Genomic DNA, 25,708 nt, shown 5'->3' with positions numbered 1-25,708 from the left:
AGACTCTCTAAAATAGATTTAGGGTTAACTTTAATTCAGTCATGTTTGCCTAGATTACCTACTTGACTTTGTGTAATGGGTTCATTTTTTAAAAGTTATTAAAATCAGTGCACAATGACACACACACACACTTTTACTAGTATTGTAAATGGGTCATGTTTTATATAAAAAGGTAATGTGATAAATGCATGAAATGACCATCAAAGTTATGTAACCCATTTCTCTTGTCACATGGTGTACAGTATTTGTATGACACCCACATTGTAAAAACAGGGTCCCACATGCATACACATCTTTTTCACAGTACTATCAGAAACACATAGTCCATGTGTTTATGATATATCACAAGGCTGAGAAGGGATGGTCAATCAAGGGACATAAAAACATATGTAGTTACATGGTAGGCACATCTGCAGAGTAATTATTGTACACATTGGTAGGCACATGTAGACTAATTACATGTCACAGTTGTAAGTACCATAACCCTGTGTACCTACACTAATTACACAGTACCCGCCTTTGTAACTTAATTGTAAATACATAGGCTTTAGGCCACTTAAACGTGAATCACTGAGGTTAAGGGCCATTCATCTCTTTTTTATGTCAACAAAATCTCCAATATTCTTAAGAAAAAAACACCTATTCTTGTCAAATAGGCCTGCAGTCTTGGCCAAACCTGTTGGCAATATTCTACTGCCAGTCTGAGTTATGTGAAATCCCAGGATTTATTGGAAGTGTCAGTTATAAAAGTCAAAGTAATTTAAACTAGATAAGACAGTATTTAAAAAATGTTTATGGCTCAGTCCATGGCATTACTCTGCAAAGCTTTACAGTAGTGACTCAGATGTACTACAATCTCCAGGGAAACAGATGCTGGCATGATCCATGAACTTGTGACCTTAAACTGCCACGAAACTCTTTACGTTTGGTTTCTCTTTGACTGGTCCTGCATGTGGTATTCTGATGGCATTTAATTGAGACATGTGACCATGCAGACCTACTGTACATGTTGTGTAAATTAATTGTGTGCACTTTGAGGTACATATTATGGATGTACTGTAGTTTAATTTACATTTAAAACATTTAATTATTTTTAGAGTGCATGTTCATCATATTCCAGAGTATTTATTTGTTATAGGACCCCTCCCCAGGAATGCCCAATACTCAAGTGACTAGTTTATAGCCAACTGTTATCTGGTGTCCAGTCCATTGGAGTGGGACATATTTGGCACATTCAACATATTATTTAAGAACAGTGTTTCCCCTATATTCAGTTAGACTCCAAAAATATGACTAAAACTAGATAAAGTATGTCATGTAATAATTCTCATCTTTGAGAACAAACAATCACCAAAATAAAAAACAAAGTCAGGGAGAATCTAAAATTCCCAAAATGTCATGGGGCACCCATTATAGCATAGGAACACACCATAAGCCATGGCAAAATGTGTAAAATTGCAAGAAATTTGTTTTAAAACAGCAACATTGTGTCTGCTGCCAAGAGGGCCTTAAAAAAAGAGGGAAAAATGGCCACGCCCACTACACTAACTTTGTCAACACCGCTGAAAAGAAATCCTAGGAGAAACACTGAATACATGTACTGTATTTCACTAATTTCATCAACAGCGCCATCTAGTGTCTCCCATTAGGAGAGGGTGACTCAGCTCCAAAAGGCATTATTTGGTTGTTGTAGTTCGTGGCCTGTTTCTCATCTCAAAGGTAACCAGTTTACTCAGATCACTAGATGAGATTTAATTCGATTTATGTCAAATATGCCTGTACATTGCTAAAACAAATCAGACACCAGATTATCAAAACTCTTTTTATTCTGAGCTTCAACCAAAGTGTTTAGAGAGCAAGGGAGGGTCAGTTCAGCTTGTCAAAGTACTTGAGTTTGCCCGATGGGTCTGGGATTATCTATGGAGAGTAATAACCTGAATTAGTACATGAGTCTCAATAAATGTATATGAAAATAACATTTCTCTCATGCACACACTTACTTGGAAACACACACACAGTATGAAACTCACCGTGTCACTGCCTGGCTTCCATCCTGCTGGGCACACTGCAAAAGGAAAAAGTATTTATTTCAAACAAATTGTAAACAAAGACCATCCATAGCAACCACAGGTAGTTAAGTGTCTAGCTGTAATATCTGAGAATATGTTATGTGATGAGAATGAACCATACCTTCACCATGTTTGTCAGTGTACTGGAAGGCCTGGACCAGCCGCAGGGTCTCATCTACAGAGCGCCCTACCGGGAGGTCATTCATGGTAATCTGCCTCAGGACTCCCTTGTCATCGATGATGAACAGGCCCCTGAGGGGGGAGAATGACAACAATGAATGCTTCAGTTTCAAACTGCATGAATTTACACTTCATGAACTTAAAACAGTTAACAGTTTGTTGTACTGTTTTTCACTGAACCGATTTATAAAAGGTTGTTAATGAGGAAAAATGTTCTGGCTATAGCAAACCAATCAAACCAATACTAGGCATGATCTTTTGTAGTAGTTTCTACTCCGTGTCAGTGTAACTGCACCGGAGTGTGTGTCCTGCATCCTCCAGGAAGACTCCATAGTCCTTGGAAATCTGGTGTGTGAGGTCAGACAGCAGAGGGACTTTCATTGGCCCAAGTCCACCCTGCTTCCTAGGTGTGTTGATCCTGTTAACATAAAACCAGAAGGTCAAGGGAAAAAAGCTGAAGTGCTCTGAAAAAGTCCAAGCACCTCTGATGCTTATAATCTTACCATGCCAGATGGGTGAATTGTGAGTCGACAGAGCAGGCAACAACCTCAGCATTGATGGCATGGAACTCGTGCACACGATCACTGAATGCAATAATCTCAGTCGGGCAGACAAACGTGCTGCAGGTACACAGTGTGAGGGTCATCAGAATAATACATAGCCAACAGCATTTATTACTTTAGACATAGCATACTGCATTTTCATTCAGTCAATGATTCTATAATATAGAAAATGTAATGGTAAGAACTCAGAAAAGTGTATAAACAGTTACTACAGTGTATATTTTAAGATAAAATACTAAGACAAATAGGCCAGACTCACGATTAAAAGCTGGGATGTATTCATTACCAAATTCTGTTGCAAAAGTTTATTGGACAACTACATGAAGGTTCCTCCCCGTTTCGTTCTCTGTTTGGTTCTTAAACCAGTAAACGGTTTCCATTGCAAGAGGTAATTAATACACCCCAGATTATTTAGATTTCTATTTGATCTTTTAGAGCAGTGGTCAACAACCTTTTCTCAGTCAGGATAACTTTTGCAGTCAAAAACAAAGCAGAGACCTACCGCTCAGATTGTTGCTTATTTTTTAATCAAGACTTAACTGTTTTTATTAGGTTCATGTAAAAAAAAAAAAAAAATGTAGGAATGAGGTTTGGGCAGTAGGCCTAAACATTAACAGAGCATATTACCTATATGCCTGGCCTGCCAATATTGTTATTCTCAGACAATATTATATTTCAAAATTCGAGCTTTGATAACAAAATAGATGAGTTAGTGTAGCACTTGCAATGTACTGCGGAACATAAATTTAAATAATTCGCTTTTTTATTTTACTGGACAGATGGTACCTGCATCTGATTGTGCTTTCAAGACAACAGGGAACTCGGGAGATTTAAAAAAAAATGTAGTCAAATCATGACGAGTTGGATGACCGTTCAAAACGATTTTTCGTAGTCGGATCTCGCTTTTGTTCCTATGACTAGAGATATTGAAATATTCCGCAATAGTAAAATAGACAAGCTGCTAATAATAATTTAAAAAATGCAGGGCTATCGATACACTTGGCTACTCATTCATTGCAGTACGAGTGGAAGTAGAGAGAAAAGCGTTTAATATTTTTATTCAACACTATTACAAAACAGTGTCAACACTGCTGAACAAATACTTAAAACATAGCCTCCCAAGTGGCACAGTGGTCTAAGGCACTGCATCACAGTGCTAGAGGCGTCACTACATATCTGGGTTAGATTCCGGGCTGTGTCGCAGCTAGCGACGACCGGGAGACCTGTGAGGCGGCACACAATTGGCCCAGCGTCATCAGGATTAGGGGAGAGTTTGGCCTGCTGGGATGTCCTTGTCCCATCGCGCTCTAGCGACTCGTGGCAGTACCGGCCCATCCACGCTGACTGCGGTTGCCAGCTGTACGGTGTTTCCTCCGACACATTGGTGCGGCTGTCTTCCGTGTTAAGCGAGCAGTGTGTCAAGAAGCAGCGCGGCTTGGCGGGGTCGTGTTTCGGAGGACGCATGGCTCTCGACCTTTGCATCTCCCGAGTCCATACGGACTGGGACAAGACTAACTACCAATTGGATATCACGAAATTGGGGAGAAAACGGGGTAAAAAGTCATATTTTTTTTATTTTTTTATTTTTAAACATGAACTTACTCAAAAACAGCAGCTCTTTGCTTTATTGTTTGACAGTCTCTCTGAGGTCATGGTTTTTAAAATTATTACATCTTACGTAGGCTAGTCTCAAACTTTGCCATGGCCGGGAGCATGGAAGCTCTGTAGGCACAGTGATTTGAACTATCCGATTGGCTAAATTGAGTGGCCAAAGATCTCCCGGTCTGCCAGGTAGGCAGAGTTAGTCTTTTCAGACAATTTTTTTTTTTTTAAGTGCGCAGGGCTTCTGAATCAAGTGCACCTACCGCCAACAGCGCAAGACAAACACAATAAAAAAATTAAAAAAAAGGAGTGCCAGCCTTTATCGTCGACTTTTCTACAGAAAAGTTTAGTGATCGACTAAGGATGCCTGGAATGTTGACCACTGTTTTAGAGTAACAAAGTCACTAACAGATTGTTACTAGCCTACGAACACATTTTCTGACAGTTGCAACCAACAGTACAGAGATTTGTTTTAGGATGAAGGTCAGTAAGAGATAGTACTCACAAGTCCAGGGGGTAGAAGAAGAAGACTAGGTATTTCCCTTTGTAGTCAGACAGCTTGAGCTCCTTAAACTCGCCATCGATGACAGCTGATCCCTCAAAATAAGGTGCAGGCTTTGAAACTGCAAAAACAACAAAATAATTAGATAAATGGTTCAAAGCACGAGCAAGCAAGACATTTGCTGATCACCTTTTAGGGACAAACAAATCAAGTCTTCAGATTCAAAATGAAAAAGAAACAGGAAGGGTACAAATCCTGCTGTGCACATGATTACTGCATTTATACTGAACAAAATATAAAACATGCAACAATTAACAATTTTACTGAGTTACAGTTCATATAAGGAAATCAGTCAATTGAAATAAATTCTTTAGGTCCTAATCTACGAATTCCACATGACTGGGCAGGGGTGCAGCCATGGGTGGGCCGGGAGGGCATAGGCCGACCCACTTTGGAGCCAGGCCCAGCCAATCAGAATGAGTTTTTCCTCAGACAGAAATACTCCTCAGTTTCATCAGCTGTCCAAGTGGCTGGTCTCAGATGATCCTGCAGGTGAAGAAGCCAGATGTGGAGGTCCTGTGCTGTTGTGGTTACACATGGACTGCAGTTGTAAGGCCAGTTGGACAAACTGCCAATTTCTCTTAAACAAAATGTTGGAGGTGGCTTATGGAGAGAAATTAACATTAAATTCTCTGGCAACAGCACTGGTGGGCATTCCTGCAGTCAGGATGCACATTGCACGCTCCCTCAAAACTTGAGACATCTGTGGTATTGTGTTGTGTGAAAAACTGTACATTTTAGAGCGGCCTTTTATTGTCCAAAGCACAAGATGCACCTGCGTAATGATAATGCCGTTTAATCAGCTTCTTGATATGCTACACCTGTCAGGCGGATGGATTATCTTGGCAAAGGAGAAATACTAACAGGGATGTAAACAAATTTGTGCACAAAATAAGCTTTTTGTGCATATAGAAATTTCTGGAATCTTCTTTCAGCTCATGAAACATGGGACCAACACTTTACATGTTACATATCTATTTTTCTTCAGTATAGTATGCGTGGCCGACAACTAATAGTATTTGTTCATTGTTGGTGAGCAGGTAGGCCTATGTCTCAGGGCAGGCTTGTGGCACACTTGGCTATCCCATGGGGAGCATCACATCATTGGGTGCATATTAGCCAGAATAGATGTCGACCCTACTCTTGATTATAGTTGCACTGGGGACAGACAGGCTTCCTGTTTAGATTAAGACAACACAGAGCCAGCGCGAGATATGGCTCGGAAAACAAACCTCAATACAGGGATGAGAACTGCGTTGTACTCCGTTATCCCAACTGTTACACCTCGAAGATTAAACTGCTATTTTTTTTTCCGTCCTGATGCTAGGTAGCAGTAGCCACAGCTGCCATTATGGAATGTCATATGTTGAGTAACAAAAGGAGCCGATTGGCTGACACTACTGGTCTGAGGGAGCAGGCGCGTCGCACCAAACATGCGTCGCACCGTGTGGCTCAGTTGGTAGAGCATGGCGCTTGCAACGCCAGGGTTGTGGGTTCATTCCCCACGGGGGGACCAGGATGAATATGTATGAACTTTCCAATTTGTAAGTCGCTCTGGATAAGAGCGTCTGCTAAATGACTTAAATGTAAAATGTAAGAAGTATTTTGGTGTACGAGACTTGACGTTACAAGAGTTACAGGCTGTGCCGAGTGGTGGTGTCTCGTCCTTTCAGTCTGTTGGCCTGAGGTATGACTAGATAGGTTTAGAGTGGAGTAGGGTGGTGGGTTTTTAATGAGTGTAGGGTTAGATGGTTGGGTATTTGTTGATTTATTTTCCTTTTTTCAAGCAAATATAAGGGAGTTATACACCAGTCTAGTTGGTGGTGGTATTGCAACATTTATTGGATGCCAATCGCCGTTAAATTTCAAAGAAGGCTGACACTGCCATTCCAAAATGGCTGGTGTGGCTTATGCTACCTAGCATGATCTCAAAAAGGGCAGTTCTGGAAAAAGTAGCAGTTGTTCTATCTTTTCGTGTAACAGTTGGGATAATGGTCCTATTCAGAGTATAACACATTTCTTATCCCTGGATTAATGTACGTTTTCCAAGCCATATCTCACGCTGGCTCCGCAATGTTTTAATCTAAACAGGAAGCCGGTCAGACCCCAGTGCTGCTGTAAGCAAGCAGAGGGTTGCTATCTACACTACACTTTCTGTATGGACCTCACTTTTTGCACATGGGCATTGTCATGCTGAATCAGGAAAGGGCCTTCCCAAACTGTTGTCACAAAGTTGGAAGCATAGAATCATCTAGAATGTCATTGTATGCTGTAGCATTAAGATTTCCCTTCACTGGAACTAAGGCCTAGCCCGAACCATGAAAAACAGCCCCAGACCATTATTCCTCCTCCACCAAACTTTACAGATGGCACTATCCATTGGGGCAGGTAACATTCTCCTGGCATCCGTCAAACCCAGATTCATCAGTCGGACTGCCAGATGGTGTAGCGTGATTCACCACTCCAGAGAATGTGTTTTTTTTCTGCTCTAGAGTCCAATGGCGGCGAGCTTTACACCACTCCAGGCAACGCTTGGCATTTTGCGCATTAAGATCTTACACGGAACCCAAACCGGCTGCGGGCGTGCGCCATAGTGCGCTATCGTGCATAAATGTATTTTGTCCCTCTACACCAAAAGCGATCACGACACGCAGTTTAAAATATCAAAACAAACTCTGAACCAATGACAATTTGGGGACAGGTCGAAAAGCATTAAACATGTATGGCAATTTAGCTAGTTAGCTTGCTAGCTAATTTGTCCTATTTAGCTAGCTTGCTGTTGCTAGCTAATTTGTCCTGGGATATAAACATTGAGTTGTTATTTTACCTGAAATGCACAAGGTCCTGAAATGCACAAGGTCCTCTACTCCGACAATTAATCCACACATAAAACGGTCAACCGAATCGTTTCTAGTCTATCCTCCTTCCAGGCTTTCTCATCTTTGAACTTATATGGCGATTGGCACTACACTTTCATAGTATTACCACGACAACCGGCAAAACATTTCGTCTTTCAATCACACACGTGGGTATAACCAATGAGGAGATGGCACGTGGGTACCTGCTTCTATAAACCAATGAGGAAAGGGAGAGGCAGGACTTGCAGCGCGATCTGCGTCAGAAATAGAAAGGAGTTTTATTTTAGCATCGCAGATGCTTGTTGGCGCAATTATTGAATAACATGGATTTCTAAATTTATTTTGCAACGCTCGGCGCACGCGACATGTCCGGTCTGGTCAGCATGTTAGGCTTGTGTGCGGCTGCTCGGCCATGGAATCCCATTTCATGAAGCTCCAGACAAAAAGTTATTGTGCTGACGTTGCTTCCAGAGGCAGTTTGGACTTTGACTTTTTGGAAAGGTGGCATCCTATGACAATGCCACATTGAACGTCACTAAACTCTTCAGTAAGGCCATTCTACTGCTAATGTTTGTCTATGGAGATTGCATGGCTGTGTGCTCTATTTTATACACCTGTCATATAGCAGAATCAACTAATTTGAAGGGTGTCCACATACTTTCGTATATATATATAGTGTATTCTGGCTGGGTGCATCTCAGAAGTCTGGTATTGGCTTCCTTGTCACCTCGCCATATTCTGTTTGGAAAACGCAGGAAATGTGAAAACGATATGATGGAGGCCATCTACTGATAATTTACATTTCACCTGCTTCTTAACGAATGCTGATGAAGGCGTAAGCTCGAAGAGGAACCCACTTAACATAATTGACTGACTGATGCATCCATTGGGATTGTGTGGTGCGCAGCAATTGTTATTGCGCGGGTACTCCTGTACTGAACAAAGTAATTGGAGCAAAGTTCTGGCATGACGTGTCCAAATGTACTAACTACTACTTATGAATTTTGATCTACAAGTAAAAAGCTGGCATATTATTACAATAACGCGCATACAAATGTTATGCTAACGCCAGTGGTGAACTTGGCAAGGGAAAACTGGACAATTTGCAGATAATTGGCACGGTGTCTAACTAATCTCGTCAGCTAACGTTAGTTAAGTTGCCTGCAGTCAAGCTAGCTAGCGCCGTAGCTAAAAACAAAAGTACCATATGCATATAATGTTGAGTAAAAAAACAACTTAATTTAAAAGCATTTGAGTCAATGGGATTGTTAAATACAACTGTGCAGGGGGACAGGGACAATACCCACTTTTCGCCTTGCTGAGGTGCAGGGAATGGTCAGAGACGGGCACACGGAAAGCCTCTCCAGGGTAGACGTGTCCCCCAGCGTAGTTGTGACACTCTTGATCCTTTTTCCCATTAGAGCCGTCTTGGGCTGCAGTGGAAAAATTGGTGACAAAACAAATTGTGCAAAACACACTTAAAATGTCCTTTAACATCTTCATATGAAGCATGACGTCCATTACACTGTCTTGCTAAAAGCACGTAGCTAGCTAGCTTCTAGGAAAGTGCAGGGGCGCTATTTCACGTGAACGCGCAGTTCATGACCTCGTTCAATAGAACCTTTTCGCAAGTTTTTTTTTATTAACATCAAATCAATACATAAAGTACATGAGGGAACACAAGTATATATAGATTATATACAAAGGGCAATCGAGCTAGGAGGTAACATAATCACATTACAATTACACAAGGACCTTAAGGGACATACATACACTTACAATTCTAACAGCTTTTTTGTTAGTAGAGTATTTAACTGTCTTAAAATACAGTTCAATTTCTTTTTGTAGGGTAAGAAAATGTGTTTTTTTGTTTGTAAATTTACATTTTCCCTTTCTCCTGAAAGGAGGTCGTCCTCCTTGTTCAAGACAACAGAAATGGTTATTAGTGTCTGATAATGATCGATTTGGGTATATCAAACTATATGAAAACGATGTGATGAAAGCATTGCAATATTTCCTATTTTGTTTATTTGATCATTCTTATTTTTGCATTCAATGGTCCTCACAATATTGTTCCTATTGTGTTACTTAATCTTAAACAGGGATGTGAAGGATGTATAGAATCAAATCGAAGTTTATTGGTCACGTGCACATGGTAGAGTGAACCGCTTGTTTGTTAACTCTCCTCAGCAATGCAGTAGAATAACAATATCAATCAAAAATCAAATGCCAAATACAAAAGTAAAAAAATAACAAGTAGTAATAAAAATTTAAAGAAAAAATAGAGAAACTAGGTCCCTGTAGGTTTCTGTATAAAAAATAATAATATACCAGTTTATACATCGTTTCTATTTATGACTGTTTACCATTTTATTTTGTATGTGCCTGGTAATTCCCGAGGCTTGCACCGATGGTAATGATAAAGATATTTTTTTAAGTCTGTGATGGTAGGAGTAACATTTTTGCAGAAAGTTGACCGCTGCCTTTTGGCTGATCCATATATGGTTTCAGGGTGGGTGAAAACGTTGGGTGCTGTGGTATCGGTTAAGGCAACCCTACGTGACCTTGTGATAATTGTTTGTGTTTCTGCTGGTCAGAGGGAGCAGGAGTTCCGCGCCACACGAATGGGGACAAGAGATGGGACTTGTTTTGCGCTAAAGAAAAGAGCGCTGTTGAAAAGAGGGATTACTGGGGTAACGGTAAATGTGAAAGTAGACCAACTGAAGGGGAAGATTCCCGGTGTTTGTGACGCTCATCGTTTGGCGCGACACAGACAGGGTGTAGTGACTGGTGAAAATTAAGAGTCATTGTTTGTTGTTTTGATGTTGAGTCTTTGCCCGACAAAGTGATGTTAGGATATTTCAGTTATCCACTACAAGCTTTTGTGACGAATCCATTACGTTGTTACAGGTGTCAAACTTATAGGCATGTCCCAGCAGTGTGTAGGAGTGACGTTACCAGGTGTGCAGAAGGGCATGAGACAAAGGAATGTGTAGTATTGGAGAAAAAAGCAGTATGTGTATATAATTGTACAGGTGTAACAGTTTAACTTTAGTCCGTACCCTCGCCCCGATCCGGGCGCGAACCAGGGACCCTCTGCACACATCAACAACAATCACCCACGAAGCATCGTTACCCATCGCTCCACAAAAGCCGCGGACCTTGCAGAGCAAGGGGAACCACTACTTCAAGGTCTCAAAGCGAGTGACGTCACCGATTGAAACGCTATTAGCGCGCACCACCGCTAACTAGCTAGCCATTTTACATCGGTTACACAGGTGCCCATGGGGCTGGGGATCAAAAATGTCCGGTGCGAGAGAGACAGGTTGAGGGTAGAGTAGTGCAGAGGGTGTCTGTCGGATGTTGAGGCAGTGAAGAAAGTAGAGGTAGATGGGTCAAGGGGAGGGATCCTGGGAGGATTCGTGTGAGAATTGGCTTTGGCTTTTTAGCATTCATAGCAATGGTTATCAACTGTACCACAGGGATGGAACATAAGTCGCAGAAAACAGAGGTTGTGGTGGCAGCTGCATAAAAATATGTTGGTATACGAGATTTGACGTCAGAAGAGTTACAGGGTGTGTTGAGTGGTGGTGTCCTGTCCTTCCAGGCTGTTGGCCTGAGGTAGGATTATATATGTTAAAATAGTCAAATAGTGTGGTGTGTTTTTAATGAGTGTAGGGTTATGGTAGGATATTTAAAAACGATATCTTCCCTCACAAAGTATAAGGCAGGGCTGTCCAACCCTCTTCCTGAAGAGCTACTGTCCTGTAGGTTCAGTCCAACCCTAACTTAGCATATCTGATTCAGCTAGTTAAGGTCTTGAGCAGCTAATTAGTAGAATCAGGTGTGTTAAATTAGGGGGGACTGAAAACCCACAGGACTGTAGATCTCCGGGAAGAGGGTTGGTTAGCTCTTCTATAAGGTCTAGTTTCATTTAACTAAGTCAGTTAAGAACAAATTCTTATTTACAATGACGGCCTACCAAAAGGCTCCTCTTCGAGGACAGGGATAACAAATTAAAAAATACGTATAGGACAAAACACACATCACTACATAAAGAGAGACCTAAGACAACATAGCATGGTGGAAACATTATTGGGCAAGAAGGTAGAGACAATACATCACGCGAAGTAGCCACAACTGTCAGTAAGTGTCCATGATTGAGTCTTTGAATGAAGAGATGGAGATAAAACGGTCCAATTTTAGTATTTTTTGCAGGTCGTTCCAGTCGCTAACTGCAGCGAACTGAAAAGTGGAGCGACCCAGGGATGTGTGCTTTGGGGACCTTTAACAGAATGTTAAAGGTCGCTCCTCTTTTCAGTTGGTTGCGGTAATGCAACATGTATTGGATGCTATCCGCCGTTAAACATAATCGAACAATTGCCTGGTAATTCATTGTGCAATCAAATACTTGAAAAGGTAGGAGCTCATACAGAAAGAAGCCTGTGCTTCTGCTATATCTCGAAGCTCGTGCATTTGCTTTTTTAGGCGTAGCGCATGTCGTCATCTGCAGTCGACGTGGGTTTGTCCGTAACGTCATTTTGGTAGCCTTTGTTTTGACAGGCAGGAAGGACGGAGGGGAAAACCTTCTGCAGATCGCTGGCGGCCAAATAGTATGCAAAAGATGTTGACAATAATCTCCAACGTACTGAGGGGTAGCGCAAGAAGAAATGTAAGTATTGTTTATGTATAGTATTTTAGTATAGGATACACATGACCGCTTGTCCTTTAATTAAAAAACGAGACCGGTTCAGCTGCCGTCCTGACCTTGCCATACCGCTAGGCCCCGATTCGTACCCGTACCGCACTAACTAGCTAGCCGCCCTTGGCTTTAGCTAAATATGACTTGGCAAGTTTTAGGTAAATCTGCGAACTAGCTATAATCCAACGAATCATATGCCTACTTAGTTAGCTAACAACTCGTTTTATTTAGCTGCCAACTTGTCAAAATAGTTATCATCATGGTGCGTTAAAGATTGCCTGGATTGGGAAACCCGAAGTTCAATTCCATAGAATTCTACGTCGGACATAAATCAGAGTTTGAATCAGGAAAGTGATCGATCACGACCTCAAGCCAGCATGTTGAATACAAATGTATTTCAACGTACTTTACCGGTTGTCTGTGCGGTTGGTCATTTTTCTGTTGGAATGTGAGACAACATGTAGTATACTTACATCTACTTTTCAAGGCGCTGGTAGTTCATCCATTTTTCTATTACCTAAAGCATGTGCAGAACCATGTAAACACGTGCATGTGTCTTGTGCATCTATTTTTATATTGTGCGCATGTTTCAGGTGATAGAAATGCACTGCCAGCGCTTTGAAAAGTTTATGTAATTATACGTTCCTGTGGTTATATACTTACCGCCAAAAGGATCAACCACACGGGCAACCCGTAAAGATAACTTTTCTCATTCAAACTCTCTTTACCACCATGTCAGCTTTTAATCAATATATCCAGTGGTAAGTAGCAACCGTCTCAATGATGAGAAAAAGCTTTGACGGAGGCTCATAGGTGAATAATGGTAAGTAGAAGTACCGGTAATGAAAAACCTTTATTAATAGATTTGGTAGACATTTCTTTATTTTGACCTCTCCACAGTTCATTGGAAGTGTAAACTCTAACAGTCTATTACCTAGAAAAGTATATTGGCGGCGTAAAGAATTGTGCTTTTGTGAAGCAAATTTTCAGTAGTTCTACCAATTAATTTTGATTTGTTAGTTCTCAGAGATGATATTTAAAAATAAATATAGTTCAATATATTTTCTGCATTCTTTTGAAAATTACCACTTAGAAGGACCACCTAACAAGTTTCTATAAAGGGAAAACCCCTGTAATTAGCTCCAATGACTAATTTTTTTCATATTAAATGGATATATTTAGGCAATGAAGCCATTTATCTACTTCCCCAGAGTCAGATGAACAGCTAGCATGCTAACTGTTGCTGTAGACTTCCAGTAATTGCGCTAACGCTAGATAGCATTGGCTTGTGAAATACCTTTAACTAGGGCTCCCGAGTGGCGCAGCGGTCTACGGCACTGCATCTCAGTGCAAGAGGCGTTGCTACAGTCCCTGGGTCAATTCCAGGCTGTATCACATCCGGCTGTGATTGGGAGTCCCATAGGGCGGCGCAATATTGGCCCGGGGTAGGCCGTCATTATAAATAAGAATTTGTTCTTAACTGACTTGCCTAGTTAAATAAACTTCCTTCATACTGGACTCGTAGACATAAAAATGCATTCCACGATGGTATTATGTTGCAGCTAGCGATATAAAAAAAATTAGGGGAGGGGGGAAATAATATTTTCAATGATTGGCTGGTCACCTTGAATAACACAACTCAAACATTTGTGGCACAGAGTTGTCTGAATTTTCCCTTTCATTTCTGACAATAAAATCTTTCCTGTGATTCTCTAATGTATCTATCTTGATGTCTCCTGTTGTACTCCCTCACTCCTTCCCTTCTCTGGTTCTCTCCCATTGGCTGCCTGATAGGGAGCCCAGGTTGTGTCAGAGGTAAGATGTGGTTTTACTGTAGTGTCGTCGGTGATACAATCCCTGTGGCACACCCGATTCTGCCTATTTTGTGCTCCATCTTTATTCCTAATGATTTCTTTCCCTTTCACATGCTAACATTATATTCTATACTTTCACTCATTCATTTAGTTATTTATTTGGGGTCCAATTACAGAATAATCTAACATTGCATTTACCCACCCCCATTAGAATAATTTATTTGGAAATGTTCTCTTTAAGCAATTATGCTATGCTTTCTGCTCGTAATACCTCGTTTGGTTTGCTTTTTTCCCCACACGCACACCTATCTCATTCATTTATAGCTACTAGCTAGGCCTACTTAGTTATTTATCATTGGAAAGGGGTCTTGGAGCCAATAGCCTAGTGCAGCTGCTTTGACAAAGACAAAAGTGATCTGATTGGTAGGTACTAGGTAGCTATAGTTCACAGGTTGGTGGCGCCTTAATTGGGGAGGACGGGCATGTGATAATGGGTGTTGATACTAGAGGTCGACCGATTATGATTTTTCAACGCCGATACCGATTATTGAAGGACCAAAAAAAGCCGATACCAATTAATCGGCCATTTAATTTTTATTTATTTATTTGTAATCATGACAATTACAACAATACTGAATGAACACTTATTTTAACTTAATATAATACATCAATAAAATCAATTTAGCCTCAAATAAATAATGAAACATGTTCAATTTGGTTTAAATAATGCAAAAACAAAGTGTTGGAGAAGAAAGTAAAAGTGCAATATGTGCTATTTAAGGAAGCTAATGTTTAAGTTCCTTGCTCAAAACATGAGAACATATGAAAGCTGGTGGTTTTAACATGAGTCTACAATATTCCCTGGTAAGAAGTTTTAGGTTGTAGTTATTATAGGACTATTTCTCTCTATACGATTTGTATTTCATATACCTTTGACTATTGGATGTTCTTATAGGCACTTTAGTATTGTCAGTGTAACAGTATAGCTTCCGTCCCTCTCCTCGCTCCTACCTGGGCTCGAACCAGGAACACATCGACAACAGCCACCTTCGAAGCAGCGTTACCCATGCAGAGCAAGGGGAACAACTACTCCAAGTCTCAGAGCGAGTGACGTTTGAAACGCTATTAGCGCGCACCCCGCTAACTTGCTAGCCATTTCACATCGGTTACACCAGCCTAATCTCGGGAGTTGATAGGCTTGCGCTGTTTATGATTTCAATAGCTGCTGGCAAATGCACGAAAGTGCTGTTTGAATGAATGCTTACGAGCTTGCTGCTGCCTACCATCGCTGTCAGACTGCTCTATCAAATCATAGCCTTTGGTCATTGAAATGGTAGAATCCGGAAACTATCATTTCGATAACAAAACGTTTATTCTTTCAGTGAAATACAGAACCGTTCTGTATTTTATCTAACGGATGGCATCCCTAAGTCTAAATATTGCTGTTAAATTGTACAACCTTCAATGTTATGTCATAATTATGCACAATTCTGGCAAATTAATTACGGCCTTTGTTAGGAATAAATGGACTTCCCACAGTTCGCAATGAGCTGACTGCTTGCACGGAACGCAAGAGAAGTGACACAATTTCCCTAATTATAAGAAATTCATGTTAGCAGGCAATATTAACTAAATATGCAGGTTTAAAAATATATACCTGTGTATTGATTTTAAAGAAAGGCATTGATGTTTATGATTAGGTACATTGGTGCAACGACAGTGCTTTTTTTCACAAATGCGCTTGTTAAATCATCACCGTTTGTCGAAGTAGGCACATCGATTGTATGCAACGCAGGACACGCTAGATAAACTAGTAATATCATCAACCATGTGTACTTAACTAGTGATTATGTTAAGATTGATTGTTTTTATAAGATAAGTTGCAACTTACATTGGCTTCTTGCTGCCCTTGCGTAACAGGTATTCAGCCTGCCACGCAGGCTCCTCGTGGAGTGCAATGTAAGGCAGGTGGTTAGAGCGTTGGACTAGTAACCGGAAGATTGCAAAAACGAATCCCCGAGCTGACAAGGTAAAAATCTGTCATTCTGCCCCTGACCAAGGCAGTTAACCCATCGTTCCTAGGCTGTCATTGAAAATAAGAATGTGTTCTTAACCGACTTGCCTAGTTAAATAAAGGTGTAAAAAAAAAAAAAACGGCAAATTGTTGTAAGAAAATACCGATTGTTATGAAAACTTGAAATCGGCCCTAATTAATCGGCCATTCCAATTAATTGGTCGACCTCTAGTTGATACCTCTCTAAAGTCAAACATATGGTTTCCATGTTTGATTCCATTCGCTCTGTTCCAGCCATTATTATGAGCCGTCCTCCCCTCAGCAGCCTCCACTGGTATAGTTGTTTTAAATGTTGTGAGTGGAAAGTTGTTTGGTTAATAAGTGTGGAGAATGTGGTTTAGAACAAACCTATGTGTTTTAAGGCTGAGTCAATTGAAAGGCCTTTGTTGGTGCAGTTTTTTTCAACAATTTAAAAAATATATTTTTTATGTGTAATAATAACACATTTTCATTCTTGTTTGGATTCCTAGCAGCTAGTTTGGATTCCTAGAAGACTTGGCCATTCACTCAGATGATGCAGATGAAAATAGCTTTTTAGTATTGGACTGGTTCAACACCTTCAAAACAACCACCAGACCTTTAGCTATTTGAGCTGCAGTAGACCCCCTCAGTGGGTAATGTGCTGACTTTACCTCTCGTCTACATGTGTCAAACTCGTTCCACGGGAGGGCCGAGTGTCTGCAGGTTTTTGCTGCTCCCTTGTACTTGATTGATGAATCAAGGTGTTAAGAGAATTTTGTTCTCAATGTTCATAAACTGAACTTCAATTAAACTACTATGTCTGTTACTAAGAATTTGTAAGGTTCTTATTGAAATGAAACAGAGTCCAGTCTACAATAGTCAGCAAGGTTTATTTACGAGAGCTCTGTTGTGCATATACAAAAACGTTCCTTTTATACTATTCTCTTTTAACCTACGCACATACATACACACTAAACTTTGGATTCTCTCTCTCTCCTGGAGTCTCACCAAAGTTTATTCCCACACAGCTGACAGTTCCAGTCCCCTCCAGATACGGGAAATCTGGAGGGGCCCTCCATGTCCTATCTTATCTCCCCAGAGTTATAGCCGGGTCGGTTCAAACATAGTTTAATGATCCACTTTGTTTTCTTTAGGCACACACATACCTTCCTCTCTTCCCATGTACATACTACATAACCTCTTTCTTATGAACTAACATTATTTATCAATACAGAAAAACAGGGTAGAATTCAATTAGTTATATTTCTACGTTAAATGTATACATAATTTAGTCATTATTCATAAAATTCATAACACAAGGTCAGTGATTATTTATGAACTCCCCTAACCTGGTTGTCTAGGTCTTAATTGGACACCAAATTGAAAGGAAAAACAAGTAGACACTTAGTCCTCCATGGAATCAGTTTGACACCCCTGCTCTCGGCTCTGCAGTGACTGTTCTGCCTGGCTCTTCTCTCCGCAGTCCTCCGTGTGCAGGGCTGCTGGCGGTCCAGGGGCAGTATGCTGATATTACCTCTCCGCCAGACTCAGATCCAGCACTACTAGCCTACAAGCCAGACACAGATTTATACTCTCACACAGTCCTCTAGTAGACAATTTTAACAGGTCAGACTGATCTAACATTTAACCAAACAGACCACAGTGCTGTACTGATCCCAGAACTTAAAATTGCCAGCAGACTAATACTTAAAGAATCCCCAGAGGTCACTCTGGTCAATCGGTCCCCTGCCTTTAGCAGTGAATCTGAAGAGGAGTCATTTGACACTGACAAACCATTTGCAGATCTAACATCACTAAAGCATGTGATAAATACAGACCTGCCAGTCTCAGAATCATCCTTATCAGAGCAACCAAATCTTAACTCACCAGAACCCTTATCAGCTGGCCTGACTGTTTCAGAACCCTTAGCAGATATTGCCCCGACTGTTTTAGAACCTTTAGAAGAACCCTTAAATGTCCCCTCTGTTTCAAAATTAACTTTATGCGAACCACTTGGTACTAACCCAGTTATTCCAGAATCAAACTCATATTCAGTCAGCTGCAATGGACTCTCAAGTATCAGAATCGATTTTACCAGAGCCTCCATTAACCTCTGATGCGCCCATCATAGACCACACTTTAACAGAAGCAGAAATGGTCTCTGACCGACTAACGCTAGAACTACCATCACCAGAAATACCTCTTAACGTGGACCAACAAATTCGTGAATTAAATGTTTCAGAACCTGACATCAGTACTAACAGGGGTGCTTCTGACTCATCCATATTTGAGCATCAGCTGGCAGAGAGGAGCAAGAATACTGACATAGCGTTGCTGAGATTGCCCTTAGCTTGACTGAAGACACTCCTTTACCAGAGCCACAGCTTGCTGGGAGTAGCGGCAGCCCCTCTGTATCTTTCATTCCTCCCCTCACCACCATTCATGCTTTTACAGTACTTTGCCTGATGCACAGATGCTGTGATCCGCCTGTTTTCTCTCACTAACACCATACCCAAACACGTGTGTCCGCCATCGTGCGCAAATTGATTTTGTCCCCCCCACACCAAACGCGATCACGACACGGAGGTTGAAGTATCAAAACAAACTCTGAACAAATTATATTCATTTGGGGACAGGTTGAAAAGCATAAAACATTTATGGCAATTTGCCTAGCTAGCTTGCAGTTGCTAGCTAATTTGTCCTGGGATATAAACATTGAGCTGTTATTTTACCTGAAATGCACAAGGTCCTCTACTCCGACAATTAATCCACACATAAAACGGTCAACCGAATCGTTTCTAGTCTTCTCTCCTCCTTCCAGGCTTTTTCTTCTTTGGACTTTATATGGCGATTAACTACTATCTTTTATAATAAGATGCATTACCACAACTGACTTCAGTTCATCTTTCAATCACCCATGTGGGTATATGTTCCTAAAACCCAATGAGAAGTTGGGAGAGGCAGGACTTGCAGTGCGTTCTGCGACAAATAGAATCAACTTCTATTTTAGCGCCTGGCAACGTAGATGCTCGTTGGCGCGCGTGAGCAGTGTGGGTGCAATGATTGAATAACATGTATGTGTAAATTTATTTTGCAACGCTCGTGCACGTGACCCGACCGGTGTGGTCAGCATGTAAGGCTATCCCATGGTGTGATCTCTCATATTCCTTAGTGCTTGAATTGACTGGCTGTGTGAACCTGCCCACCCTGAAATTTGGTCTACAACACAATAATATATTTCTCCTTCATTAACCATTCACATTTGAACACACATTTGATTTTCAGAGTGATGGAAATATTCTGGATATGTCTTTTTCAGGCAATGAGGCATTCTTGTTAGTTGATTGGTTCAGTGTTTTTCAAGACAAGTCTGACTTTTCACTGGTGCTTGTCAGTGGCAATGGAGTGTTTCTTCAGTCTCATTGTTGTGGTGTGTGGATCAACCTCTGGAAGTATAGCTATGTTCCATACCATAGTTTTTCACTCTACCTCTCACTTTATGGGTCTGTCTTACCGCAGATGCTTTTGTGCTGCCTCTCCCGGCTTGCCCAACCGCAGGTCCTGCGAAGTAGATTTGGGTTGTGAAAAGACGAGATGATGTCCAGTTAAATGTATGTGTGGGGTGTTTCTCTCAAGTGTCCTCTGTGTTTTATTTTAGGCCACCAGCCTGGTGGTGGCGTCACGCTCGTATGCCGATTTCACACCTGAGGCCACCTTTGACATAAAGGTAAAACAAAAAAATATACACAAAAAATGTGTAGCTGATTTTGATGTTCACGGTCTGCCTTGAGTTCTCATTGTGTGTTTTCCTGCAGAAAGTTGACCTTCATCGTCTGGAGGAGGGCCCACCCCTGACAGCCACTCTGACCCGGGAGGAGGGGCTGAAGTATTATCGTACCATGCAGACCATAAGACGCATGGAGCTGAAGGCTGACCAGCTCTACAAGCAGAAGATCATCAGAGGCTTTTGTCACCTGTATGATGGCCAGGTTAGAAGACACAATCACTCTCACCTATTGTATAAGCAAACATACAGTTTCACATGAACACACACTATTGCAGGCTGGTGGAAGGGAGCTATAGGAGGACAGGCTCATTGTAATGGCTGGAATGGAACAAATGGAACTATCATACACATAAAACATGGAAACCACGTTTTTGATTCTGTTCCATTTATTCCATTCCAGCCATTATAATGAACCTGTCCTCCTATAGTTCATCCCACCAGCCTCCACTGACACACGCACACACTGCATTCAAATAGCAACTAGCATTTCGCTGCACCTGCAATAACATCTGCTAAATATTTGTGGCCAATAAAATTTGATTTAATATGAATGCTCAGAGATTGTTGTTCTTTGATAGGAAGCCTGTGCGGTTGGCATTGAGGGGGGTATCACCCTGTCAGATCACCTGATCACTGCATACCGTGCCCATGGCTACACCCTCACCAGGGGTGGGACTGTCAGGGAGATCATGGCAGAGCTCACTGGTGAGTGGACTTGACTCAGTCCAATAGAGAACCCTAATAAGATCTAATCACTGTACTTTGAACCTCTGATTTTATCTCCCTAAACATTAAAACTAACCTCTTTCGCTCTCTTCGTTTTCTTCCCTAATTTTGTTCCTTTGCTGTCTCTTAGGTCGTAGAGGAGGCATTGCTAAGGGCAAGGGAGGCTCTATGCACATGTATACTAAAAACTTCTATGGAGGCAATGGCATTGTGGGAGCTCAGGTAATTCACGAAGGCTTAGCGTTATTCCTTTATCTTAGATTTGAAAGAATCCCATTTTGATTTCTTTTAACCTCATTTGCATCTGGTTTATATCTGATTCACAAATATAACACCTGCCTAATTTCCCCTCAGGTACCGCTGGGAGCTGGTGTAGCCCTGGCCTGCAAGTACCTGGGCAATGATCAGCTGTGTGTCAGTCTCTATGGGGATGGAGCAGCCAATCAGGTTTGACATAAGGCATGCTTCTTGAACCCTGCATGCATTAAACATATATGAAGGACACTCCAAGTTTTTATTTGACCCCAACTGTTGACAGAATTTTTATTCATCCACAGGGTCAGATCTTTGAGACATATAACATGTCATCTCTTTGGAAGTTACCCATCATTTTCATCTGTGAGAACAACCAATATGCCATGGGCACATCAGTAGAGCGCTCTGCTGCGAGCACCGAATACTACAAGAGAGGAGACTACATTCCTGGCATTAGGGTAGACCGCTAACTAATATATTCAAGCTCCTGTACCTCTTACAAAATATATTCCGTAGTCTCACACAATGCATCTGTATCCAGGTGGATGGGATGGATGTCCTGTGTGTTAGAGAGGCCACCAAGTTTGCAGCTGATCACTGCCGATCTGGAAAGGTGAGCATCAACCTTACAGTATGTAGGATGGTTGATTTGTTTCTGTGTGTACTGTGTACAGGTTTGTGCGTTTTTAGTCGAAGTAGCACAACTTACACTTTCTCTGTGCACCACCTGTGTTAAGGGCCCTATCCTCATGGAGCTACAGACTTACCGTTACCATGGACACAGCATGAGCGATCCTGGGGTCAGGTAAAAGTCTACATCTATATTGTTATTATTGGATTAGTAGATTACTATTGTTGTTATTGTCATGATTATTGTTACGTACCTATGTTTTTCTTACTCCATCAGTGCCAACGTACCAGGGATTCAGCTAAGCTTTCAGTGCTCTAATATATTGCTGTCCCTGCACTCTGCTATTTCCCCCAGTAGCCTCCTCCCTGCCCTCCTACCCCCCTGTAGTGACACTGCATAGCCATGATCCCTACCCGCTCTTCCCCCTTCCTCAGCTACCGCACACGTGAGGAGATCCAGGAGGTCCGTAGTAAGAGCGATCCCATCTCCATGCTAAAGGACCGCATGCTCAGCAACAACATGGCCAGCATAGAGGAGCTCAAGGTGATTCTCAAACATTCACTAATATACTGCACATTCAACACAGTATGAATAGGCAGCATACAGGTATCTGCCATAAAGGAAACGCCAACAGTGTCTTCATAGGGTGTTGGTAGGGCTGGGTGACATATCAAATTAATTTGTTTGTTTTAGCACAATATTCCAAATGCCTGTATCACAAGAATCTAGTTTTTTTATGAGAGCTTATGTCCGCTTGTTCTCTATTGGTCTCTTTCGTTCCTTCTGCTGTGACTGTACACCTTCCCATTTACACACACACACACACACAGCCACTCCCCTACCTGGCACTCACTGTTAACTCGAAATGACACAACGACAAGGTTCCAGTTTAACAAAGTTTACTATACCGTATGAACACACTACAGGGTAGCTATTCCACTCAAGGCTAGGTCCATCAACAACTAAACTTCCCGCGCAGGTGCACTCTTGACAGAGTGAAAGCCCCGTAATAATAGAAATATAGGGATACTTAAAACATTAACTTAACACTCATAACAACAAAGATGAAAGATCACTTCTTCAATACGCGGTTTCAACTCGCTATTTGAGGTTTGGTCCAACAGAATCGGTCATATTGAGACATTATTTGACTGTAATAGACGAGAACTTAATCTTTCTAAGAATACCCTTTTTATGTTTCAACTCAAATTGTGCAAAGAGCAGACCCTACTAAAACGGGAGTATCAATGAACATATATTCTGGAAAATATATACTCAGTTTGTTGCGGGCGACATTGCGGTACCACGTACTGCTAGCAGCATTTAACCCACAGACTGTTAGACTAGACAGCTAGTATGTGTTTTATAAATGTGCAATAGCCATAAAGGAATTAGCAACTTATTCTGAGAAATAAGGTAGGCCACTTGATTTCAACATCTGAACAAAGTGGACAGGCTAGCATGCTGTTCAAACAGCTGGAGACAAGGGTGTATTCATAACAATTCAACTCTTTTACCTTGTTAGCTAGCAAATAGATCCAAGTTTACTCTAACTGTAAAGATTAGCTGGCTACTCACTAGCAAGTGTGCTTGAGAGATTGTTTGAGATCTGTGTTAATTTTCTATCATGTCTGCTACAAGAAGTTGGTCAGTAGTGAATGCTTATGCGTGGTTCTCATTACATTTTTAATATAAAGGGGCATTCAGATAGACTTGAAAGCAAGATCATTGATCATAAAAATTAAAAGCAGGTTAAACATGTAATTATTAGTGGGTCTTATGGTTGTGGAATACTTATATTTAGCCTAGGTATCATTTAACAAGCCCTGACTTCATTAGAGTATTGCTGACTGTTTGAAATGCAGTGTATTTTAGCAAAGCTTCTTTAGAGAAAAAATGGATGTATGATTTTAGGCCATATCGCCCAGCCTTAGGTGTTGGGCCACCATGAGCCGCTTCAATGTGTCTGGAACTCTATTGGAGGGATTCAACACCATTCTTCCATGATCAATTTCATGTTTTGTTGATGGTGGTGGAAAACGATATCTCAAATGCCGCTCCAGAATCTCCCATAAGTGTTCAATTGGATTGAGATCTGGTGACTGACACACACCCACACACCATTTAAACCCCCTATGCTACCTTGAGGCCCCTCTTTCAAAGTTACTGAGATCTCTTCTAGCCATGGTAGCCAAAATAATGGGCAACTCAGCATTTTTGTACATGACCCTAAGCATGATGGGACGTTAATTGCTTAATTAACTCAGGAACCACATCTGTGTGGAAGCACCTGCTTTCATACTTTGTATCCCTCATTTACTCAAGTGTTTACTTTTATTTTGGCAGTTACCCGCACAAAGTCAAATAGCTGAATTTGTTTGAAAAACGCATGATTATTGACACATTGAAAATAGTTATAGCTAACAGAAGCATGTCTTTGAGGGTGTAAAGACCAAACTTCCCTTGTCCTGTATGTGTGCAGGAGATTGACATCGCGGTGAGGAAGGAGATTGAAGATGCTGCACAGTTCGCCACCACAGACCCCGAGCCCCCTCTGGATGACCTGTGTAGCCACATCTTTGCCAATGATCAGCCCTTTGAAGTGCGTGGTGCCACCCCATGGACCAAGCTCACTTCGACCAGCTAAAGTAGCGTTTCCCAAACTCTGCCATCGGGACCCCAAGGGGTGCACATTTGTTTTTTCCCTCACTCTACACAGCTGATTTAAAATAATCAAAGCTTGATGATTAGTTAATTATTTGAATGGGTTGTGTAGTGCTAGGGCAATAACCAAAATGTGCACCCCTTTGGGTCCCCAGACCCGAGTTTGGGGAAACGCTGAGCTAAAAGCTCTTGTGCCCCACCCCTTTGTCTCCCAGGCCCTTCCGCTATCCTCCAACGCACATTTATCTTTGCACACATCACCTTCTCCATCTCAGCCAATGGCCTTCATGGACTCTAATCTCTCGCCCCAATGAAATGCTATTTTTTGAACAGAAGTTAAGAACCTTTCATTGTCCCTTTCCAAATGTTCTGAGACTGGTCACATGGACCAATTGTCCTTATCAACATTACAGGTGTAGTTACTCCTATTCAATGATTGTGGTTGTTTTCTCTAAATATAAGATTAAAGGGTATATTAAATAAAGTGATTTACATTGGGATTATTATTATTTATTTTTTTGTCATGCCAAATCAAATCTGTGCCTGTGGGATCTTGTCTGTGTTTGGACGATGAGCGTCTCTAGGCTGCGGGTCACTCATAGCAGAACACAAACACTGCAGAGCTGCATGGATGAAGTCTAGACATTGTGGTATGATGCTTCAGAGAGATATTATTAAATCCTGTTGACCTCATGCCTTCACTATCTTGTCAGTCATACCCCAACTTTGTAGATGACTGTCCTTCTAAATCATTATTTGCCCTGCTCTCTTGTTCCCTGAATTATATATATTTTTTGTTCTATCAGCCTCATGTATTTATTGCTGAATGTGTTTTGTAACTGACATCCCAGTGCGTTTTGTTCAAACTACAACTACCTTAAGCAGGAATAGAAAATGCCTTTTTTGGGAGTCTTGGTTGTCAACTGTTACAGTGGATAATGGTCAGAGGAACAGTGGGGCACTACACACAGATCTGTCCTGGTTTTCCCCCAGAGATGCTAATGAGATCAGGAAGTGTATGTATGCCTTGATTGTCTTTGTACAGTCTCTCAAACAAATAAACTTAGAAACAAAGCTTTGTATACAAATGTATCTGAAGTGTGAATGTGTGATCCTTATTCTAAACAAAAGGCATGGATGGGAGGCTTAATGTTAAACAATGACATGGCTATTCAACTTATATGATCCTATTGTGATGTAAGTTCTAGGTTACATTTTCCATGTCACATCGAGACTTGTATATTTGATCAACTGTAACCT

At 41.3% G+C, this 25,708-nt stretch overlaps 2 protein-coding genes across 4 annotated transcripts; one reads left to right on the top strand and one right to left on the bottom strand.

Moving 5' to 3' along the window:
- Positions 1–1,808: 1,808 nt before the first annotated feature.
- LOC120021463 (peroxiredoxin-4-like) lies at positions 1,809–9,423 on the bottom strand. Its single transcript, XM_038965242.1, has 7 exons — positions 9,142–9,423; positions 4,920–5,037; positions 2,753–2,869; positions 2,545–2,667; positions 2,191–2,321; positions 2,031–2,065; positions 1,809–1,917 (listed from the first exon to the last, which is right to left on the bottom strand). The coding sequence occupies exons 1-7, from the start codon at positions 9,353–9,355 to the stop codon at positions 1,867–1,869; spliced, it is 789 nt and encodes a 262-aa protein (XP_038821170.1). The 5' UTR covers positions 9,356–9,423; the 3' UTR covers positions 1,809–1,866.
- A 2,941-nt stretch (positions 9,424–12,364) lies between these two features.
- LOC120021461 (pyruvate dehydrogenase E1 component subunit alpha, mitochondrial-like) lies at positions 12,365–25,540 on the top strand. 3 transcript variants are annotated; one of them, XM_038965239.1, is made up of 12 exons: positions 12,366–12,506; positions 14,331–14,351; positions 20,044–20,112; positions 20,201–20,374; positions 20,751–20,877; positions 21,029–21,120; positions 21,253–21,345; positions 21,456–21,611; positions 21,695–21,766; positions 21,891–21,958; positions 22,219–22,327; positions 24,267–25,540. In XM_038965239.1, exons 1-12 carry the CDS (start codon positions 12,450–12,452, stop codon positions 24,429–24,431), a joined length of 1,203 nt encoding a protein of 400 aa, XP_038821167.1. In that variant the 5' UTR covers positions 12,366–12,449; the 3' UTR covers positions 24,432–25,540. The 3 variants fall into 3 exon arrangements, with proteins under 3 accessions (XP_038821169.1, XP_038821167.1, XP_038821168.1); XM_038965241.1 differs by lacking the exon at positions 24,267–25,540 and having other exon boundaries at positions 12,365–12,506; positions 22,139–22,238; XM_038965240.1 differs by lacking the exon at positions 14,331–14,351 and having other exon boundaries at positions 12,367–12,506.
- The last annotated feature ends 168 nt before the right edge of the window (positions 25,541–25,708 follow it).

The sequence above is a fragment of the Salvelinus namaycush genome, chromosome 26 (assembly GCF_016432855.1).
Source record: "Salvelinus namaycush isolate Seneca chromosome 26, SaNama_1.0, whole genome shotgun sequence".
NCBI lineage: Eukaryota > Metazoa > Chordata > Actinopteri > Salmoniformes > Salmonidae > Salvelinus > Salvelinus namaycush.
The sequence above is the reverse complement of the archived record's forward strand: the minus strand, read 5'-3'. Positions and strand labels throughout refer to the sequence as shown.

Coding starts and splice junctions, on each gene's coding strand:
- LOC120021463 (XM_038965242.1), bottom strand. CDS start 9,355: ATGGACGTCATGCTTCATATGAAGATGTTAAAGGACATTTTAAGTGTG. Junction 2,668..2,752: donor CAATTCACCCATCTGGCATG/GTAAGATTATAA, acceptor TTATGTTAACAG/GATCAACACACCTAGGAAGC. Junction 2,066..2,190: donor CACTGACAAACATGGTGAAG/GTATGGTTCATT, acceptor TTCCTTTTGCAG/TGTGCCCAGCAGGATGGAAG.
- LOC120021461 (XM_038965239.1), top strand. CDS start 12,450: ATGCAAAAGATGTTGACAATAATCTCCAACGTACTGAGGGGTAGCGCA. Junction 20,878..21,028: donor GATCATGGCAGAGCTCACTG/GTGAGTGGACTT, acceptor GCTGTCTCTTAG/GTCGTAGAGGAGGCATTGCT. Junction 21,959..22,218: donor ATGAGCGATCCTGGGGTCAG/GTAAAAGTCTAC, acceptor CCCCTTCCTCAG/CTACCGCACACGTGAGGAGA.